This window comes from Schistocerca piceifrons, chromosome 3 (genome assembly GCF_021461385.2).
Source record: "Schistocerca piceifrons isolate TAMUIC-IGC-003096 chromosome 3, iqSchPice1.1, whole genome shotgun sequence".
Lineage (NCBI taxonomy): Eukaryota > Metazoa > Arthropoda > Insecta > Orthoptera > Acrididae > Schistocerca > Schistocerca piceifrons.
The window spans coordinates 601723949-601744571 of record NC_060140.1 but is presented as its reverse complement, the minus strand read 5'-3'; the positions used below and the strand labels follow the sequence as shown (position 1 = coordinate 601744571).

Here is a 20623-nt window from a genome sequence, read left to right as displayed (position 1 = left end):
ACTCCTAGATTTAACCAGTTTTCTGTATGTAGTACTATGTGAGCTCCACTGCCTTTTAGCAGCACTTCAAACTGTGGAATTTTTCTGTGAATGCTTTGCAGTTAATCACTACCATTTTAATACTCTCGTGTGTAGGGGGAATTTCTTTAGAGCTTATACTGAGACTTCCAGGTCTCCTACAGCAAATGTTACCTGAATGGAGAGTAGTTTAATCCAAAAACCCTCACACACACACACACACACACACACACACACACACACACACACACACACACACACACACAGTCAGCTATGTGGATAGCAGCTTCTGATGTGTAGTATACACTTGACCGATTCAGTGGGACCCTGCAGTTCTCAGTCCTATGATAATAGTCCAGGTAGTTGCTCTCTAGCTTGTCACATAACCTTCGCTATCTCTGGTTCAATCTTTCCATTAGACTCAGAACCAGGAGCCCCATGCTTAGTTGTAGCAACAATTCTGCAACTTGTGAGTTTCACTGAATATCCATGAGCACCGCTACTATTCTCAGCCCTTCTGCTATCTTGAATGGAATGATCCAAGTATGATCTCTGAGACCCGGTGACAGTATGTGCCACAATCTGCAGTTAGCTGCACACTGTTCTCTCAATGGCTGCTGAAACAACCTTTTGAATATGTTGAATGAGGCCCATAGGCACGTACACTAAGTGCACATAATGTCCCTCCCCATTCCTTGCTGCCATTTCTCCAACGCCCCCTTTCCACCAAAGCGAACACAAGTGAACACGCAACAGCAAATGAGAATTCTCACTGGTGTCAATGCTAGGCACGTCATGGTTCGTCATGCAAGGGTCATATTCTCAGGTGTTCACTTGTGATACACTGGTTGTTGGTTTTAGAGCAAACCATCAAAGGAAGTATGTGTCCTCTCCACTTTGGCACTAACTTCAGTGTGTTAAACAGAGCACACTCACTTGGCTGCAGTATGCTGCTTTTTGTGCACAAATTATTTTTTGTTATTTAATGAAAGTGAATCTGTTGTGATGGAGTGCATGTATGATAGCGTACTTCTGTTGATAGAAGAGTACAGATCCCACAGTTGCTTGTGACACCCTAGGGATCCACAATATGAAGCACTTAACCAAAAAAAAATAAAAAAATTTAAAAAATGCTTGGTAATAAATTGCCAAAGTGCTTAAAATGCCAACAGAAACAATGAAGAAGAAAACAGTCTCCTTGCTATTCTTAATTGGAATGATATGAGCCTTCTGGAGGTCTATAAGGTATAGCCACAGACACTTGAACTGCGTTTCAGTAACAGCACTTTCCTGAGATAAACTTACATACATTTTTGTGAATAATCTTAATGCTGCTGCTTTGTGGAAATGCAAGGGTATCATCTAAACTAAAGGAGAGTAAGACAAAACCTGGCAAAATCCAAATTAGTTCCCATCCTAATGGAGGATAACTGAATATTTTGACCTTTCCCGAGACAGCCATTGTGGCAAAATATTACCATTCAGACAAATTTTAATGGACCCCTTAGCAACCAAAATATTGGAATGACACTGCCGTAGTGTCCCAGATTTCCAATAATGATTATGATAATATACTGTAACAATTTTTGGTAATGGGATGTGCTAGTTACATCTTATGTATCTTTGAGTTAAAGGGCTCTTATGCTTTTAAATTTATTTTAAAGCTTGTTGGTTGTCATGCTCACATAGAATGCAGCACAGTGGGCATGACAACCAACAAGCTGTCTGTCTGCATAAATGGCCACCAACAAACTGTGGCCAAGAAACAAGTGGACCACCTTGTTGCTGAGTAGGCTGCCCAACATAACGTCCTTCATTTCAATGACTGCTTCACAGCCTGTGCCATGTGAATCCTTCCCAACAACACCAGATTTTCTGAACTGCACAGGTGGGAACTCTCCCTACAATATATCCTATGTCCCCATAACCCTCCTGCCCTCATCCTCCGTTAATCACTGTCCTCACCCATGCAGCCTGTTCCCATTCTAGCACTATACAGCTGTCATTCCAAATTGCACTCCTCTTTTTACTTCTCTCCTTTTCTGCTACCCCGTCCCCCCCTCTCCACCATCCGTCTAATCTTCCAACTGCACCTAGCTGCCCGACCCTCTCTCCACCTTGCCCTGTGCACTTCCCAGCAGCACTTCACTGTCCCCCACCCCTACCTACTATCCTTCCCCCTCCCTGCCCCAGCCTCCTCCTCATCCGCAACCAGTTGCCACTCGCATTGTGCACTGGTGCTGCTGCTCACAGTGTGGCTTCATGTGCCAGAAACTGCAGTCATGTGTGTGTGTGTGTGTGTGTGTGTGTGTGTGTGTGTGTGTGTGTGTGTGTGTGTGTGTGTGAGTTGCGTTTGCACGAGTGTGTGTGTGTGTGTGTGGGGGGGGGGGGGGGGGTCTATTTTTGACAAAGGTCTTGTTGGCCGAAAGCTTATTTGTGACCATCCTTTTATTGTGCTTGTCTGTGACTCAGCATCTCCACTGTATGGTGTATATGGTGAGTAGCAACTTTCCTTTTCATAATATTGTTATATTCCATCCTGGATTTTCCATTGTTTAATAGTTAGGGTTAGTCCCTTTTTAGTTAACATTGAGTTAATACTGCCCCACAGAAAAATATGGTGATCTAGTACATGTATGGTTAAAAAAACACCAAATGCCAGTTCAGCAAAGAAAGTGTGAAATTATTCCATCATAGATTAAATAAATAAGGTGGAAAGACTTACCTTAGTGGGAAAAAAGGACAGGTATACACTCGCGCGTGCACACACACATATCCATCCGCACATATACAGACACAAGCAGACATATGTAAAGGCAAAGAGTTTGGGCCTTTACATACTCTTTTGCCTTTACACATGTCTGCTTGTGTCTGTATATGTGCGGATGGATATGTGTGTGTGTGTGTGTGTGTGTGTGTGTGTGTGTGTGTGTGTGTGCGCGCGGGCGCGCGCGCGCGCGGGCGCGCGCGCGCGAGCGAGAGTGTATACCTGTCCTTTTTTCCCACTAAGGTAAGTCTTTCCGCTCCTGGGATTGGAATGACTCCTTACCCTCTCCCTTAAAACCCACATCCTTTCCTCTTTCCCTCTCCTTCCATTTTTCCTGATGAAGCAACCGTGGGTTACGAAAGCTTGAATTTTGTGTGTGTGTGTGTGTGTTTGTTTGTGTCTCTATCAACATACCAACGCTTGGAACCAGTGATTAAAGTACACAAATATTTTATTAGCTGATCTTTCTAAGACTACACTTGATTTGCTATTTATTGCAATGTTTGTATCATCGGCAAACAAAATGAACTTGGCATCTGGTAATGTTACTGATGAAAGGTCATTGATACACACAAGAAAAAGTAAGGGCCCCAAAATGAAACCTTGTGGGACCCCACATGTAATCAGTTCCCAGTTGGATGATGCCTGATAGCTTGATACATGTTTCTTTCCTAATAAGACCCTTTGTTTCCTGCCAGAGATATAAGATTTGAACCATTTTGCAGCATTTCCTGTTACACTATAATATTCCAATTTATTTAAAAGGATATTGTGATTTACACAGTCAAATGCCTTTGACAGATCACAAAATGTACCAGTTGCCTGCAATTTTTTTGTCTAGTGAATTAAGCACATTTTCACTGTAAGTGTAGATAGCCTTCTCAATATCAGAACCCTTTAAAAATCCAAACTGTGACTTTGACAGTATGTTATTTGAGATAAGATGGTTATAAAGCTGATTGTACATGACTTTTTCTAAAATTTTTGAGAATGCTGGCAACAGTGAAATTGGACGGAAATTTGATGCTATTTCTTTATCTCCCTTCTTAAACAGTGGCTTAACTTCAGCATATTTCAACCATTCAGGAAATATTCCACTGATAAACAACTGGTTACACATATAGATTAATATGTTACTTAGCTCAGAATCACATTCTTTATTTAACGTTGTTGATATTTCATCATACCCACTATATGTTTTTGATTTTAAAGATTTTATGATGGACATTATTTCTGCTGGGGTAGTGAGGTTCAAATTCATATTATGGAAGTTACTTGAAATATCTGGTCTGAGGTATTCCATAGCAGCCTCTACTGAACCTGACAACCCCATCTTTTCAGTAACAGTTATAAAATGTTTGTTAAAAAGTCTACAAAACTATACACATCTGTCACCAATGTATCATTTACTCTTAATGCTATTTGTTCCTCTTCATGTCTGGTTCTACTGGTCTCTTCTTTCACTATATCCCATATTGTCTTTATTTTGTAATCTGATATGACTATCTTTTCCTTGTAATATATTTGCTTTGATGTCCATATTACAGTCTTTAATATTTTGCAGTATTTCTTGTAATGTGCTATAGCATCAACATCAGAACAGTTTTCTTTTTGTTTTACAAGATACCCCTATTCCTGGAGTAGACTTTGCTCTAACCTTTGTAAGTTTTGGGGGAAAACAGTGTTCGAATAAGGTAAGCACTTTATTAGCAAAAGTGTTACATTTTTCATTCATGCCATGAGCACTGTAAACATCAGTCCAGTGAATGTCTCTGAGGAGTGTCCTAAAATAATCAAATATGTGTCAAATACTAAAACTTCAGAAAACCATCATTAGAAGTATGTACAATGTGGGGAAAAGAAAATCACGTCAACTACTTCTAAAAAATTTATGTATATTAAGTGCTCCCTCACTATACATACATGAACTGATTATCTTTGTACACAGTAACCCTGATTTATTTATAGCAAATCATTTTCAATATCAGAAATGAAAATAATTTTATGTTGCCCACCCACCGTTTAAAACTTTATGCTCAAACGCCACATTATTTGGTTATAAAAATTAATAGCAAAGTGAAAAGAGGAGAATTGCTCAACATAAATTTAGAAACACTGAAAAAATCCTTATATGAGTAACTAATGCAGAAATTTTACTATTCAGTAGAAGAATTCATAAATGACAACCTGAAATTTTGAGCAGGAGAGAGCAGGTATTTAGGGCTGTTAATTTTTAAAAGTTTGTTACTTTTGAAGAAAAATTATTAATTGCCTATTTAATTAATTATTCAGTACTGTATATTACTGAAACTATAAGGAAAATTGTAAACTAGTTTCTGTGTTTTGATGAATTTCCAGTAAATTAAGTCAATGACTTGAAATTGTATATTATGAGACAATAAACTTCTGTTCTATAATACAGTGATGACTTGACCAATGTAGACTGGAGTATCTGCCCAAACAATCGCTTAATGTCAAGCATGCTTAAGATTTAACATAAATATAAAAGCAGAAGAGCTCTTTAACTCAAAGATAAATAAGCTATAATCAGCACACCTCAATACCAAAAATTTTTACAGTAAATTATCAAAATCACCAATGAAAAGCTGGAACACTACAGCAGTGGCATTCCAATAGTTTGGTGGCTATAGAGTACACAAAAAGTTGTCTGAATGATAATATTATGCCAAAATGGCTGTCACTGGACGGATTAAAATACTCAGTTATCTTTCACTAGGATGGAACTAATTTGGATTTTGCCAGGTTTTGTCTTACTCTCCTTTAGATGATAACCTTGGGATTTCCACAAAGCAACAGCATTAAGACTACCCACTAAAATATATGCAAGGCTCATATCATTCCCATTAAAGGCAACAATGTAAATGTCTGTATCAGCGTCAGCTTTAATCTAATTATTTTTCACAGTTCTTTGTCACATTTCTTGTTTTTCCACTGTTAATTTCATGTCATGATTCACAACATGCTCTCACATGTCCCCCCCCCCCCCCCCCCCCTCAACTTGTTGAAAATCTTGTCATCACAGCACTTGGAATACCATGCCACTAGCAACACTTATTTCTTGGAAAATACCTATTTTATTTGACAATTTATATGTTATTTCTCAAGACATTTATCAATAAAAGTCCACTATAAACCTGACATATATCTTCATAACAATTGTTAGAAATGTGTAAATAATTATTTTCTATTTAGATTCTGACATTTTACATGAGATAATTAGCATTAAATATTTCATTACTCTATTAAGAATTTGTTTTTACCAGGGAATATGATCTTGATGCATCAGGACTGCTTGAGTAATAAACCAGAAGGTCCTCTACATTTTCTCCAATATTGTAAGTGAGAAGACCACGAATCAATTTGTACTGAGCCAAATCTACTGCAGCATGTACTGCTGATAATTTTCCATTAACACTCATGTCCGGTACTGCAATGAAAGAATAAAATGATCATAAAATTGTTCACTTAACAACTAGTATTCCATCAGATGCAAGAAAATGCAATTATATACACAAAGTGCTTAATGTCAACAGGCTTACAAAGTTATACTGGGAATTTAATCTATTTCTGTACAACAAAATGAAGTGCATAAAACACATGCATATGGTTTGAAAAAACATATGAGACAAATTACTTTCTCTGTGAGCAGTATGTGTGTTACAACAAAAATTGGCACCCATACTATGAACATTTGGGATCCCATCATTAAGGAAACAGTGGAAATATGATTATCTGAGGACTTCAATTCGGACAGTGGTTTCCAGCTGGACACTATGAGGAATCCTATCAATGGGGAAACTTTGTACTTGACCTATCTGATGTTCTTTTGTGTCTTTATGGAATGAAATCAAAAAGTATGCCTACAGAATTTGCATCAGAAGTCCATCCCTTCAAGTAACTTATGTGCAATGACTCATAAGCATACCACACATGTGTCAGCTGGGTCTTACACAGTTCAGTATTCCACCACCAGTATACAACCAAAGATGATCTTAAGCCTCTGCGCCAAAATATTGTTGCAGCATGTTACTGACATCTAGCAAATCTCCCAAAATTTCTTAAAACAATGTATCCACAGGGAAAGGTTTCCATGTCATAAGTGTATTATTGTTTTTTTGTAAAATGTGAGATTACCTGGCTCAATAAAAACTACAAGTCTTTCTCTCTGACACTCTGCTGGTATACACTGACATGACAAAAAAAATTACATACTTCCTAATAATGTGTCGCACCTCCTTTTGCCTGGCGTAGTGCAGCAACTCGATGTGTCATGTACTCAACAAGTCACTAAAGTCTCATGCAGAAACACTGAGCCATGCTGCCTCTATTGCCATCCATTATTATGAAAGTGTTGCTGGTGCATGACTTTGCGCACGAACTGATCTCTCGATTATGTCCCATAAATGTTTGATGGGATTCATGTCTGGTGATCTGGATGGTTAAAACATTTGCTTGAATTGTCCAGAACGATCTTCAAACCAATTGTGAACAATTTTGGGCCCGTAACATAGCACACTGTCACCCATAAAAATTCCATTGTTGTTGGGGAACATGAAATTCACGAATGGCTACATATGGTCCCCAAGTAGCAGAACACAGCCATTTCCAGTCAATTGGTCATTTGGATCAGAGGACCAGTACGTAAACACAGTCCATGCCATTATGAAGCCACCATCAGCTAGCACATTGCCTTGTTGACAACTGGGGTCCAGCGCTTTATGAGACCTGCATCACACTCAAATCCTACCATTAGCTCTTAACAACTGAAATTAGGACTGATCCAACCAGGTCACATTTTTCCAGTCATCTAGGGTCCAACTGATATGGTCACTAGCCCAGGAGAGGCACTGCACATGATATTGTGCTGTCAGAAAAGGCATTTGCATCAGGTGTCTGCTGGCCCAGCGCATTAACAACAACTTTCCCTGCACTGTCCTAACTGATATCTTTGCCGTACATTTCACATTGATTTCTACAGTTATTTCACACTGTATTACTTGTGTGTTGGCACTGACAACTCTATGCAAACGCCGTTGCTCTTGGTTGTTAAGCGAAGGCCGTCAACAATGAATTGTTTGTTGTGAGAGGTAATGCCTGAAATTTGGTATTCGCAGCACATTCTAGATACTGTGGATCACTAGTGTTGAATTCCCTAACAATTTCCAAAACAGAATGTCCCATGCTTCTAGCTTGAACTACTGTTCTACATTCAAAGTCTGTTAATTCCCAAAATGGTTCAAATGGCTCTGAGCACTATGGGACTCAACTGCTGTGGTCATCAGCCCCCTAGAACTTAGAACTACTTAAACCTAACTAACCTAAGGACATCACACACACCCATGCCCGAGGCAGGATTCGAACCTGAACCGCAGCAGCAGCGCGGCTCGGACTGGAGCGCCTAGAACCGCACGGCCACCGCGGCCGGCGTTAATTCCCACCATGGGGCCATAATTACATCAGAAACCTTTTCACATGAATCACCTGAGTACAAACGACAGCTCCTCCAATGCTCTGCCCTTTTATACCTCGTTATTCAATACTACCGCCTTCTGTAGATGTGCATATCGCTATCCCATGACTTTTGTAACCTCTGTGTGTAATGGAATGAGTACATACAACCACTATACTCACTGTGCAGTTAAGAAAAACAGTGGTGAAGAGACATATAAACTGGACTCGAAATGTTGTTGAGCTTTCAGACAATGTCCTGCTTCAGAGCTAATTATTATAAAACACTCATAAAGTGTGGTGGACAGCTGGAAGAAAGTAGCAAAGAGGGAACAAGACGTACTGCAGGCAATGCAACACTGCTGATATCATCCTGGTACAGACAGGTGAAGTTTTATGTGGCACACAATAAATCAAAGGAGTGGGCTCAGAAGAGTGGAGTGGAATGCAACAATGAAAGAGGGAGATTAAGGAGAGGAAAATGTGACCGTAGATTAACGGGTTAAAGTCATAAGCAGTATTAAGACAGGGATGGAGGTGAATATGGGGCAGGGGCAAGTGGAGATTGAGGCCAAGAGAATTATAAGATTGAAGGATGTGTTGTAAATATAATAGCCATCTACATAATTCAGAAAATCTGTTATTGGGAGGAATGATTCAGATGGCACAGGTTGTGATGCAACAATCATTCAGGTTGAGAATATTGTGATCAGCAGCATATTCTGCCACTAGATGGTCAACTTTGTTCTTGGCCACAGTTTGGCAGTTAGTATTCATTCAGATGGACAGCTGATTGGTGGTCATGTCTGCACAAAAGGCTGCATGAATGTTACAGCAGAGTTGGTACTGGACATGACTGTTTCCACATACAGCCCTGGCAATGTAGGAAATACTCATGAAAGAACTTTAATGGAGTATATTAGGGGGATGTGTCGCATCTTTTGGATATGATGTGCAATAAACAGGTCTAGCTGGTCTGAAACACGTGTTCATGCAAGCAATGTACTTCCTGCTCTGATAATTGTCTTCAACTAACATAAAACATTTGTATGTACCTACATTCTGACACAGAGTAGGTACAAAAATGTTCCTTCAGTTTCTCTGGTTCCAACGCATTTTTCTCCTTCAAGCATCTTTTGTTTCCTTACCAAAAAGTAGAAGTGTTGAGGCATCAATATGCACACACAAATAATGGTATTAAATCTCACAGATCATTTACTTTTTTAAGTTACAAAGCTTTTAATAAAGGCCAACATAGCTATTAATTATCATTCATAAATAGTTGATAACTGAGGTACACTTTACACGGTCACATATGCCTAGAGCTGAGAACTGCCACACTGCTTTCAGTTGCTGTCCACCAGTGGAAGATGCTAAAATTATTATAGAATTATGAAGAATTTCAACATAGCTGTCTTTCATACTGTAGCAAAAGCCACTATTGTAGCAGATACGCACTCTGGACCAGGCTGGAGGTCTGCTGTTCACTGCCTACTATTTGGGAAAAACCCTACAATTGTACACTGTTGGGCAGTCCTGTGTTGATATAAGAAGCCCACATTGAAAGCCCCCTCGCTAAAAGCTCTTGCCTTGGCCTCTGCAGCCATACCAAACTCTCATGATACATTTTAAAACTTCTCTCTGGCTAATTCCCTGAGCATATGCATTCTGTTACAAGTCACATTTCTACACATAAAAAGATGTAAATAACAACAGATTATGTGATTGAAATCGCATGTAAGATACGTTGCCAGAGCATTTAATCAATGTATGAGGGTTGACTGAAAAGTAATGCCTCCACCTTCGTAACTCTTCAACAGTTGGCAGCAATGGTATTCCACAGAGCCTGGCTTGTTCCGTAGCCTCTTCTCTACAGCTCCAGTTGGCAGGAAGCCTTAGCACTGAATGGCTGTGTTGTTACAGCGTAAAGTATGGAACCCTGTGCAGACAGTCAGTCAATGCGATTTAAGCAATGTGCAGTCATTGAATTCTTGGCATCAGATGGTGTCACACCAAAGGAGATTCATCAAAGAACGAAAGATGTTGAGGTGGGAACATCTGACCTGTGTGACAAACAAAGGATTGGACATCCTGTGACAGCAACCAATGAGTTTAACACACAAAATGTTGACAGATTGATTCAGAACATTTGTCGTATGACAGAGAAACTGAAGCACAATCGGCATTTCACATGAACATGTAGTTCACATTATTGCTTTGCTTGGCTATCAGAAGATGTATGCACGATGGGTACCTCGGATGCTGACTCCTGAAATGAAAGTGCACAGACTTGAAATTTGCCAGGAACTCCTCTCACGTTACGAGAATGAAGGTGACACCTTTCTCCATTCAATTGTGACAGGAGGGGAAATGTGGATACACCATTACGACCTGAAGACAGAACATCAGTCTATGGAATCTCGACACAAAGACTCGTCCCAGAAAAATAAATTCTATACGCAGCCCTCAGCTGGAAAAATCATGGTCACAGTGTTCTGAGATGCAGATGGTGTTACGATTTCATTGATCATGGAACAACAATAAATTCAGAGTGTTACATCACAACACTGCAAACTCTGAAACAATGGCTAAAAAGGGTCCAAAAGGAAAAGGGAAATGTTTCCCTGCAGCATGACAATGCCAAACCACACACTTCATGTGCCACCACAGCAGAACTTCAGAGACGGAATCTCACCACCGTACGGCACTCTCCATACAGTCCAGATTTAGCACCATCTGACGTACACCTGTTCCTGATAATGAAAGATGATCTGCGGGGACATCATCAGGCTTCTGATGAAGACATTGAGAGAACTGTGTGACTTTGGTTGAAGAAACAGAGTGTCGACTTCTTCTGTGACAGCTTCAGAAAGCTTGTTCATCGTTGGCAGAAATTTATCCAATTGGCCGGTGATTATGTGGAAAAGTGAATATTGGTAATTAAAGATCACATTCTAAGGATTATTTCTGCATTTGATTTATTAAAATATTGACATCCAAATCCAATTAACAAATGTGGAGGCATTACTTTTCATTCAACCCTCGTACAAAACAAACCCATTCTTACAAAAGAATCTGGGTGCATTCGATGTAGCATCTAGAAAACAATTCACTATTCTGATCTTACACAGTAAGAATCAATGATGAGAGAAAATTATGAATGTTCTGCATTCACTACTGTGGCATTACAACATACATTTCTTCAAACTTTCATAAATAGAACTTTTATTTCTTTAACATTGTTATGATAACCTATCCAAGGTTTTGCTATAACAAATAGCACAAACAATGAAACATGTCAATGTACCAACATTAAAACTGCTGTATCTGTGCATTCATGATTTTATTGACATACAAGGGTACAAAATAAAATGTGCTTCATCACTTTCTGTCATTCCTCAGTTGCTTCTAAGTTCTTGCAGAAGAAGATCCAGTGTGGGGAGTAAGCGGCTCTCACCCACATCGCGAGGACGCAGACATGAAAACCAGCCTAAGGCCAACGACGCCAGTACCAGTCGCTGATCACTGGTGCCGATTCCACACACACTTGCCAACGCTGAAACCACCATTCGACGCTGTCGGTGCCAGCACTTTTCACCGGCTCTGATTACACATCCGCTCACCAACGCAGCTAGAATTCTATGCCAGGTGAGTGTGAAATAAAAACTTTATTACTCTAGTAAGAAGTGTTACAAAATACTGTGGGGTGAACTTTTACTGTGTAATTGGTATAATTATAATTGGTATTAAATGCTCACAAGAGCTGAAGTCTATAGAAGCATGGACAGTATGCAACAAGTTGGAGGGAAGTCAGAACCAGCTATGGCTATGAGAATTACTAAAGAAGGGTCAAGTTAGTAAATCTGATCAAAACTTTAAATGTTAAATTAGACACTCACTTCAAAGCCCAGAGTGAAGCTCTACGTGCTCATTCCAATGCTCAGAGTGCAGCTTTAGATGCAATTTTTTTATATATAAAAAAAAAATTTAAAAAACCTAGACTTAATAAACTCAACAAATTCTAAATTAAAGGCTCGAGGTGAGATTGTAAATAAAGGACTAGATTTAGTAAATTCTCAATTGAAGGCTCAGAATGAAACTCTACATATTCAAACAATGAATATAGGTTCGTTAAATGTCAAAGTAGATGCTCAAAGTAAAGACTGTAGTAATCTATGCGAAGGCATGGGTCCTTTAATAACTGAATTCGATGTCAAATGTAATAACGTAGAATCAGAACCTACTGAAAACTTAGAATCTTTGGAAGACGTGTACATAGTGAATACAATAATGTTAAGAATGAATACTTTGAAACAGGGTGTAGATCAGCCTAAGGAATTAATACTGATTATTCAATCGCAAATTACAGGTGTCAGTAGTTGAGTGGATAATGTCGATGAATACTTCAAAGAGAATATATCTAACTTTGATATTATAAATGTATGTAGTTTGGAGGAACCATTTGAAAAAATTGTAGATCGAAAAGTTACTGAGAGTCTAACCTCCGGAAAAGTTTCGACTATTCCTTCTTCCAAACTTAATGATACTTGCAAGGTTACAGATGACATGTGGATAGAATTCAAGCTTATCCAAAACAAAGTAGAAAAAAATGTATCATCACCCAATGTTGTGTTACCTACGGAAGTGGTGACTTTTGCAGTGGGGAGACTTTCAAATAAAATTTAACGAGAAGTACTGGTCTGCACTTGCTCAAGTGAAGTTAATATGAGATCCCTCTTTCCTGATGAAGCAGCCGTGGGTTGCGAAAGCTTGAAATTTGTGTGTGTGTTTGTTATTGTTTTTATCTATGATGAGGTGACTTACCGAACAAAAGCGCTGGCAGGTCGATAGATACACAAACAAACACAAACATACACACAAAATTCAAGCTTTCGCAACAAACTGTTGCCTCATCAGGAAAGAGGGAAGGAATGTTTTCTTCCATTATATTGTTATTGTTTTTATCAACGAACCGGGAATGACAGGTGAGGTATGAGCGGCGGCAACTTTAAATTAGCGGAGGTTGAGGCCTGGTGGGTAATGGGAAGAGAGGATATATTGAAGGGCAAGTTCCCATCTATGGAGTTCTGATAGGTTGGTGCCAATGGGAAGTATCCAGATAACCCGGACGGTGTAACACTGTGCCAAGATGTGCTGGCCGTGCACCAAGGCATGTTTAGCCACAGGGTGATCCTCATTACCAACAAACACTGTCTGCCTGTGTTCATTCATGCGAATGGACAGTTTGTTGCTGGTCATTCCCACATAGAAAGCTTCACAGTGTAGGCAGATCAGTTGGTAAATCACGTGGGTGCTTTCACACGTGGCTCTGCCTTTGATCGTGTACACCTTCCGGGTTACAGGACTGGAGTAGATGGTGGTGGGAGGGTGCATGGGACAAGTTTTATACCGGGGGCGGTTACAAGGGTAGGAGCCAGAGGGTAGGGAAGGTGGTTTGGGAATTTCATAGGGATGAACCAAGAGGTTACAAAGGTCAGGTGGACGGCGGAAAGACACTCTTGGCGGAGTGGGGAGGATTTCATGAAGGATGGATCTCATTTCAGGGCAGGATTTGAGGAAGTCATATCCCTGCTGGAGAGCCAGATTCAGAGTCTGATCCAGTCCCAGAAAGTATACTGTCACAAGTGGGGCACTTTTGGGGTTCTTCTGTGGGAGGTTGAACATACCTACCGAAACGGAAGGAGGAAGTGCACTCATAGGGTCAACCCAGGTGTAAGGTACAGATGCTGATCCTAGGGGAAAAGGACAGTATCGTGACAGAAGTCACACATTTAATAGGAATTCTACATTCCACTAGCATTATTATGTTTTATGTGAATTTACAAGTGTCGAGAAGAACACTTTCATTTGCCCAGAGTTCCTCTGGACTACAAATAGTCCATAATTAATGGGGCTATTATGTACTAAAGAAGCAGTACAAAGAATTAGAATAAAGAGTAAAATACTCAAGTGCCATGAACACCTGGAGTTTATGATTGGAAACCCAAAGGTTTAGGCCCCACAATTCCTAGACATAAAAGAATTGTTTCCAACATTGAATGAAATACTCCCGTTTTATAATCAAAGTAAAATGAAAAAAGAAAAGCTAAATAGTAAATAAAAGGGTTATGCACAGTTAATAAAAAAGTGTGGAATTATGAATTGTTATTCTATGTAATACTAATGTACATAATGAGTATGTATTAAATACATGCGTGTTTGAGCTGAGGGGAGGGATATGTAGTGCTTCAAGAATTTCCGTGTAAATTCCAGAACCACTCATCCTTCTACATACTCGAACAAACAATATTTTAAAAATTAAGTGTGAGAGAACGTACATACTGCACGACACATGTTTGTGTGTGCAGGCTGGTAAGGAGTCACGAGCACAAGGTAGACGCGACAGACAAACGGCATTGACAAGTGTTTGCCACTCACGCCATGGAAGCTGTATTGGAAGAGCAAGAAGTAGTCATGTAGTATTTCTTGCTGTTTTGGTGTCTGTGATTATTGTTAAAGAAAAATGAACAATTGATTATAGACATTTAATTGTACTTCATGCGTTGGACTTGCTAGAAGTAAGACATGTTCATAATTATGTAGTTGCAAAAACTATGCTAAAAATGTATTTAACCAAATCTAATGCTAGACGAATCGGTTGAATTGCAAACATTCGAATATTTATGTGAGAAGTGGTGAATTTGTTCTTTGTGGGAGCAGAAATATATCAATGCCAAAATAAAAGTATTCTGTGAGTATCCACTTATTTCAAGAGGAGAGGAGAGAGAGAGTGTCCGATAAATTCCCCTAACCAGCATTATTCTTTGGAGAAGGAGATTTTGGAGATCGATGTAGCCAGCTATCGAGAGCAGACGATCAGCTGTGCACATCAAGTAAGTCAACTGATGTGAGAGAGGTGTGGATTTTGCTTGCAATCCAAAGTCACACCGCTTCTTATCGTCGCACAGCATTAAGAGGTTGAAACATTGTGAACAGAGCAAAATGGAGTCTACTTACAATATGGCATTGTCTGACTATTTTGCAGTGTGAAAACTACTGATGAACTACTGTAAGATTTCAGTGATAAATAGTAAGTGTGTCTAATGCATAGACGATAATTCAGCTAAGTAGTTCACTTCAAAAATTTCCTGAAACATTTAAGATGTTATCTTAAATGTTTCAGGGAATTTTTGTATGAAAGAATTTACTAAATCACATACTTTATCTTGTCAGAGCAATATTAATTACACATATATTGGACTATGTTCACTTTTTCAAATGAGACAATAGTAATTTCTGCTAGCACCCTCATGGATTACAAAAAGACAAATTTAATCAAGTTTCACTGTCCAAACTAAGATAAGCAGTTTCAGAGAAAACAGAATAATTAGAACTGCCTATTTTAAAGATTAAACTGATTGCTGCCTTCTGTAAAAGTAGTTCCAAATAAATAAATATGTCAGTAGCGTGGAAGGACTCCAATCATGCAATATTAGTTGGAGGCAACTTTAACAAAGATAGACTGGGATTATACGGATTCATTTAAGGTGCTGTGGACAGAATGTCTTGTCAAGAAGTTTTGAACATGTTTTCCAGAAACATGTCTGGAGTAGCTAGTTCAACAACTCACATGCAATGTAAATATTTTATAACTTGTAGTTACAAAAAAGCATGCCAGTGGTAGTGGTCATGTGTGCATGAAGTGTGCCTGCTTGTGAGAATGTATGTTGTTTTCCTTTGCTGAAGAAGGCTTTGGATGAAAGCTATAATGTGTAACAGTCTTTTTGTATGCCTGTCTTCAACTCAATGAGTCATCTCTCTCTTAATGTTGATTAGTTGGTAACTCTTTTTTCCAACCAATAGTTCTATTTTACTGTGTTCCATTCCATTTTATGTGAATTTCCTGATGATGCTGCTGTTCCCAATGTTTTCCAGAAACTTAACAATCCAAATGTATGGCAATGAGTCAGAGGCTTTTCTGCAGTCAATCCAGGACATACATAGATTTGTTTTCCAGCATTTGCAGTTTTCCAGAACCATTTTGTCAATCAGGAGTTGGTTTTTTGTACCCCTACTGAATGATAAGATGTTAGTGAAACTGTTAAGACGGGAGGGGGACTGACCTCCATAAGATATAAATCAAGTGCTATGACACGACTGGTTTGTTTAGAAAATCAAGTGCTATGACAATACTATGATTTGTATCTTCTGAGGGTTAGTCTACCTGTCATCTTTACAGTTTCACTAATATCTTATCATTTAGTGACATTTTGAATGTTGCACTGCTGGAGGTGACTGTCGCAAAAACATACAACATATCAAACCGATATCTTGGCTGAAACTTAACTGAAGGGCTATTGACAGGTTGATGTGTTAATGCTCAAGTATGTTTCAAGCTACTTCCAAAAATTTCAACATACCTATCAGGTGTAAGTATCCCCCCCCCCCCCCCCCCCAGAAAAAAAAAAAAAATCACACTCCTTTCTCCTGTCTGCTTATGATTAATAAATGTTTTGTTTCTTATTTCATGTCAAACAGTTCAATTTATTACAGTTCAACACTGATATCGATCTAACAGAAACTACCCTTCCTCTTCTTTTTATGAAGATCAGTCTTGGAGAAATTGTTAGACACTTTTTCCTCTATCTACTGCATGCATGCAATGGCATTCTTCCATTTTTTCCTTCAACATCCACATATTTGCAAGCAGCTGCAAATACAAGATACAGTGACACAAATAGTTATAAATAGAACCTACTCCACAAATGCTTCTGATAGTTGAGGTTCCGATCAACCTGCAGGTGCAGTTGACATTTCTCTTGTAAAAGTGATGGCCCTGCTCGCATGACATAAGCTGACATTCCCAACATGAGGCTGCCTGCAGGAGGAGACTGGTCATCCAAACACATCACTTTCCATTGTCCAGGATACAGGTCCATGTTCATCAGTTCAACTTCCATTACATCCAGTAAACACATTTCTGCAAACACAGATATCCAATGTTAGAAAATTTTATTACATATACAACAAAAAGGAAAAATTTACTTATAGCTGAAACAGTAAGGACTGCTGCAGGCTGACATACATACAGCACTGGTCCTCTTAAACATTTACTTCATTTTGAAAAATGGGATAATAGAAAAGAAGAAGAAAGCTGTGGGATCAGAGGATGTAGTAAGTACAGGGCACAAAATCTGAGGTAACACACTGGTAACTGTCAATACTAAAAGGCATAGCAAGCAAGAGATTAAATTAGTGTCTCTTCAAACATTAATTCAGTTGCCTGTTTTTCCTCATAAGAAAACACATTTTCTCCTCCCAAATAATATTAATATTCCTTTTTTTTTACTTTTATACTGAGGCTGGAAATGCATTTAGTCATCACTTTATGCCTTAAGCATTTACTCAAATATAATTTTGGAGCAATTGGAGCCTCAATTTGAATAACTAAGCATGATCTGAAATATGGTTACTCAAGGTGGTATAACATTAACATAATAACTGACAAAACTGGGAGAAATGCTAACCATAGAAGTAGTACTGAACAATATATGGGAATACAAATAATGATCAGATATGCAGGTTCAGTATTTTGGGATAAACTTAGAAGGTGAGCACATGAAAGGGGGTGACAATAGGAGAGTGATAAAAAAGATTTTTTTTAAGTAAAAGATTCTGGGAAGGACCTAAGGATTTGGGTAGGCACTGGAGGTCACAATGGATTTCTGGATTTCTGAAATGGGGTCCCAACATCAAGGCTTGTTGGTGGGGGTTTCAGACAATGGGTGGAGATCTACCACCAGGTAATGGCTGTGGTAAAACACTGGCTTTTTTTAATGTATGTATTCCAATCTCTCTTTCCCTACAGTTTTTACCCTCTACTGCTCCCTCCAGTACCATGATGTCTTAACCCTCGTCCTACCATTCTGCCCCTTCTTCTGGTGAGGGTTTTCTATCCTATCAGTCCACCTAATTTTCAAAGATCTTCTGCAGGAACTTCGACTCTCTTCTGTTCCAGTTTTCCTGCTGTATACAATTCTGCTATCACTAACATTCAAATCACATTGGTGTTTTTCCATGAAATAGTTACAGACATGTAGTTACTGAGACCTTATACCTGCTTGTAAGCTATCATACATGTCAGTGGAGCTACACTACACCACTACAGTGGTCGAGCCCTTGTCAGGAGCAGTTTTCAGGTTGTGTATGGAGGTCCTTTCTTCTGCTGAATGGTTAATGTATGAAGGAAGGGACCTGGGGAAGGACAGTGAGGCCAACTTGAAGGTATGGAAGGTTCACTGTGAGTAGGATTGGTGCTGATGGATAGTGTTGCCGCAAGATGGAAGTAGGATGTCAAAAGGGTGGATGGTTTATGAAGGTGGTGCCTGTAATGCTCTTCCAGGTATTGGACTACCATGATTTCAATTTTGGAGGTGTGGTAGAGGGGGCAGGGGGGGGGGGGGGGGGGGGGGGGGGGGGGGGGGGGGGAGGGGAAGAAGATTAATGTTTAACATATATTTGACAAGCACATTGTTAGAGACTGAGCAAAAGCTCAGGTTAGGGAAGGATAAGGAAGGAAATCAGGCATTCCCCTTTCAAAGGAACCACCCAGGCATTAGCCTGAAGCGATTTAGAAAAATCATGGAAAACCTAAATCAAGACGGCTGAACATGGGTTTGACCGCCATCCTCCCGAATGCGAGTCCAGTGTGCTAGCCACTGTGCCACCTCACTCAGTGGGAGGTGCAGTATATGTAGTAAGCATTGCACAGTAACAGTATCTTGCGGAGGGAGTAGAAGTGGTTCTTGGATACCTGAGCCATGGTGAGGTGTTTCTGCAGTCATGAAAGGAGGGGTGGGGTTCAGAGAACAGGATTTGTATGGCTAGGACACTGCGAGTGGGGAGAGGGTGGGGGGAATTCCTTGGCTTGGACAGCATTTAGGGAACAGTTTTAAGGTTTTAGCCATGGAAAGGAATACTTTTCTAAATTGTTGCAGTTAGATGGAGTAGGAGTCCATTGTGGGAGAGATGATGTTAGAAAATGGGAAATGATATGGAAAATGGAAGGGTGAAAATATTAGGTGGTTATTAGGGGAACTGAGTTTGAAGAGTGAAAAGGATGGAAATAATTGAGCTGGGAGCAACAGGGTGGTTTTGTGAGTTGGTATATTTGATCACATGTTAGTTATCAATAGCTTTCAACACCCATCCTACTCATAATGAACCCCTCCCCCTCATCAACCCCACACAGAACACCAAGACTATCTAGCTGACCTCTTCAATTAACCACATCCTCCGAAACAACCTCCCAACACCCTCCCAACACCCCACCAACACCAGAACCCAAGAAATCCAAAAACAATGTTGTTAAACTTTCCAACAAAAACTTCAATCCCACAGAGGATTGTTGTATCCGAAGGCTTCAACTTCAGCCTCATACCCAAGTTCAATCACACTGGACTTGTTAAAGACCTACTCCCCGCCCTGCCAACCCCTGCAGTGGAGATACTTAGGCCTCAAATCAATGCCAATGTAATGACAATATTGAACCCTTGCCCATCCAACATTGACCCTCCTACCTAACCACCCCTGCAACACCTTCCTTTAATTCCTTACTTCCAGCTTGGCCTCACCATCCTTCCCCAGGACACTTCCTAAGCATTGAACAGGAGAACAGAGATCCTGACCTAATCAGCCTTCCTCCAGACACAGGCTACACCACTGTTGTGATGAGTCACACTGAATACCTGACAGAAGGCATCTGTCAACTGTGACTACTCCACCTACAAGCTCTACCATAGTGATCCCATCCCAGAAGTCCATCATAGCCTCCAATCCCTACCGAAATCTACAGGCCCTTCCCAGAACCTTTCCCCTGAATCCATTTCTCTCTTCAACCCAACAACACCACACACACGCACACACCTTCTACATGCTCCCCAACATCCACAAATTCAACAGTCCTTGATGATCCACTGTAGCTGGCTATTGTGCTACCATTGAAATAATTTCGATCCTTGTTGACCAACACCTCCAACCAACTGGCCAAATCTAGGTGATATGTCGCAATCATTTTGGTTTAACCACAATCCAGTCCAGTGACATCGCTAGTAGGTGATTGGTGGATACATGTCACGTGGTGAAGTTCTCTCTCCCCCCCCCCCCCCCCCCATTAAGCAGCACGCTATGGCGGGGAGGGGGGGGGGGGGCGGTTGCTGAATGAGGTGCAACCGGAGACTGATGCTGGCAGTGGTTCTGTGGGATATGTGAACATTTCGTGCCAGATGACATGCTTTTTTTTGGTGAGATGGAGTTTGCACACATCCTTGTGAGGTGCGGAAAATTCTGTAGCAGCTTTGGACAATAGTT

The 20623-nt window shown here is 40.0% G+C and overlaps 1 protein-coding gene across 1 annotated transcript in view; it reads right to left on the bottom strand.

The window, feature by feature from the left end:
• LOC124787832 (vacuolar protein sorting-associated protein 13D) overlaps positions 1 to 20623 on the bottom strand; it is a 557316-nt gene that overhangs the window by 270406 nt on the left and 266287 nt on the right. Inside the window, exons 31-32 of the mRNA XM_047254770.1 lie at positions 17013 to 17234; positions 6067 to 6233 (exon numbers count right to left, since the gene is read on the bottom strand). Of these exons, the coding sequence (XP_047110726.1) occupies positions 6067 to 6233; positions 17013 to 17234 (389 nt within the window). The remainder of the gene's footprint in view (positions 1 to 6066; positions 6234 to 17012; positions 17235 to 20623) is intronic.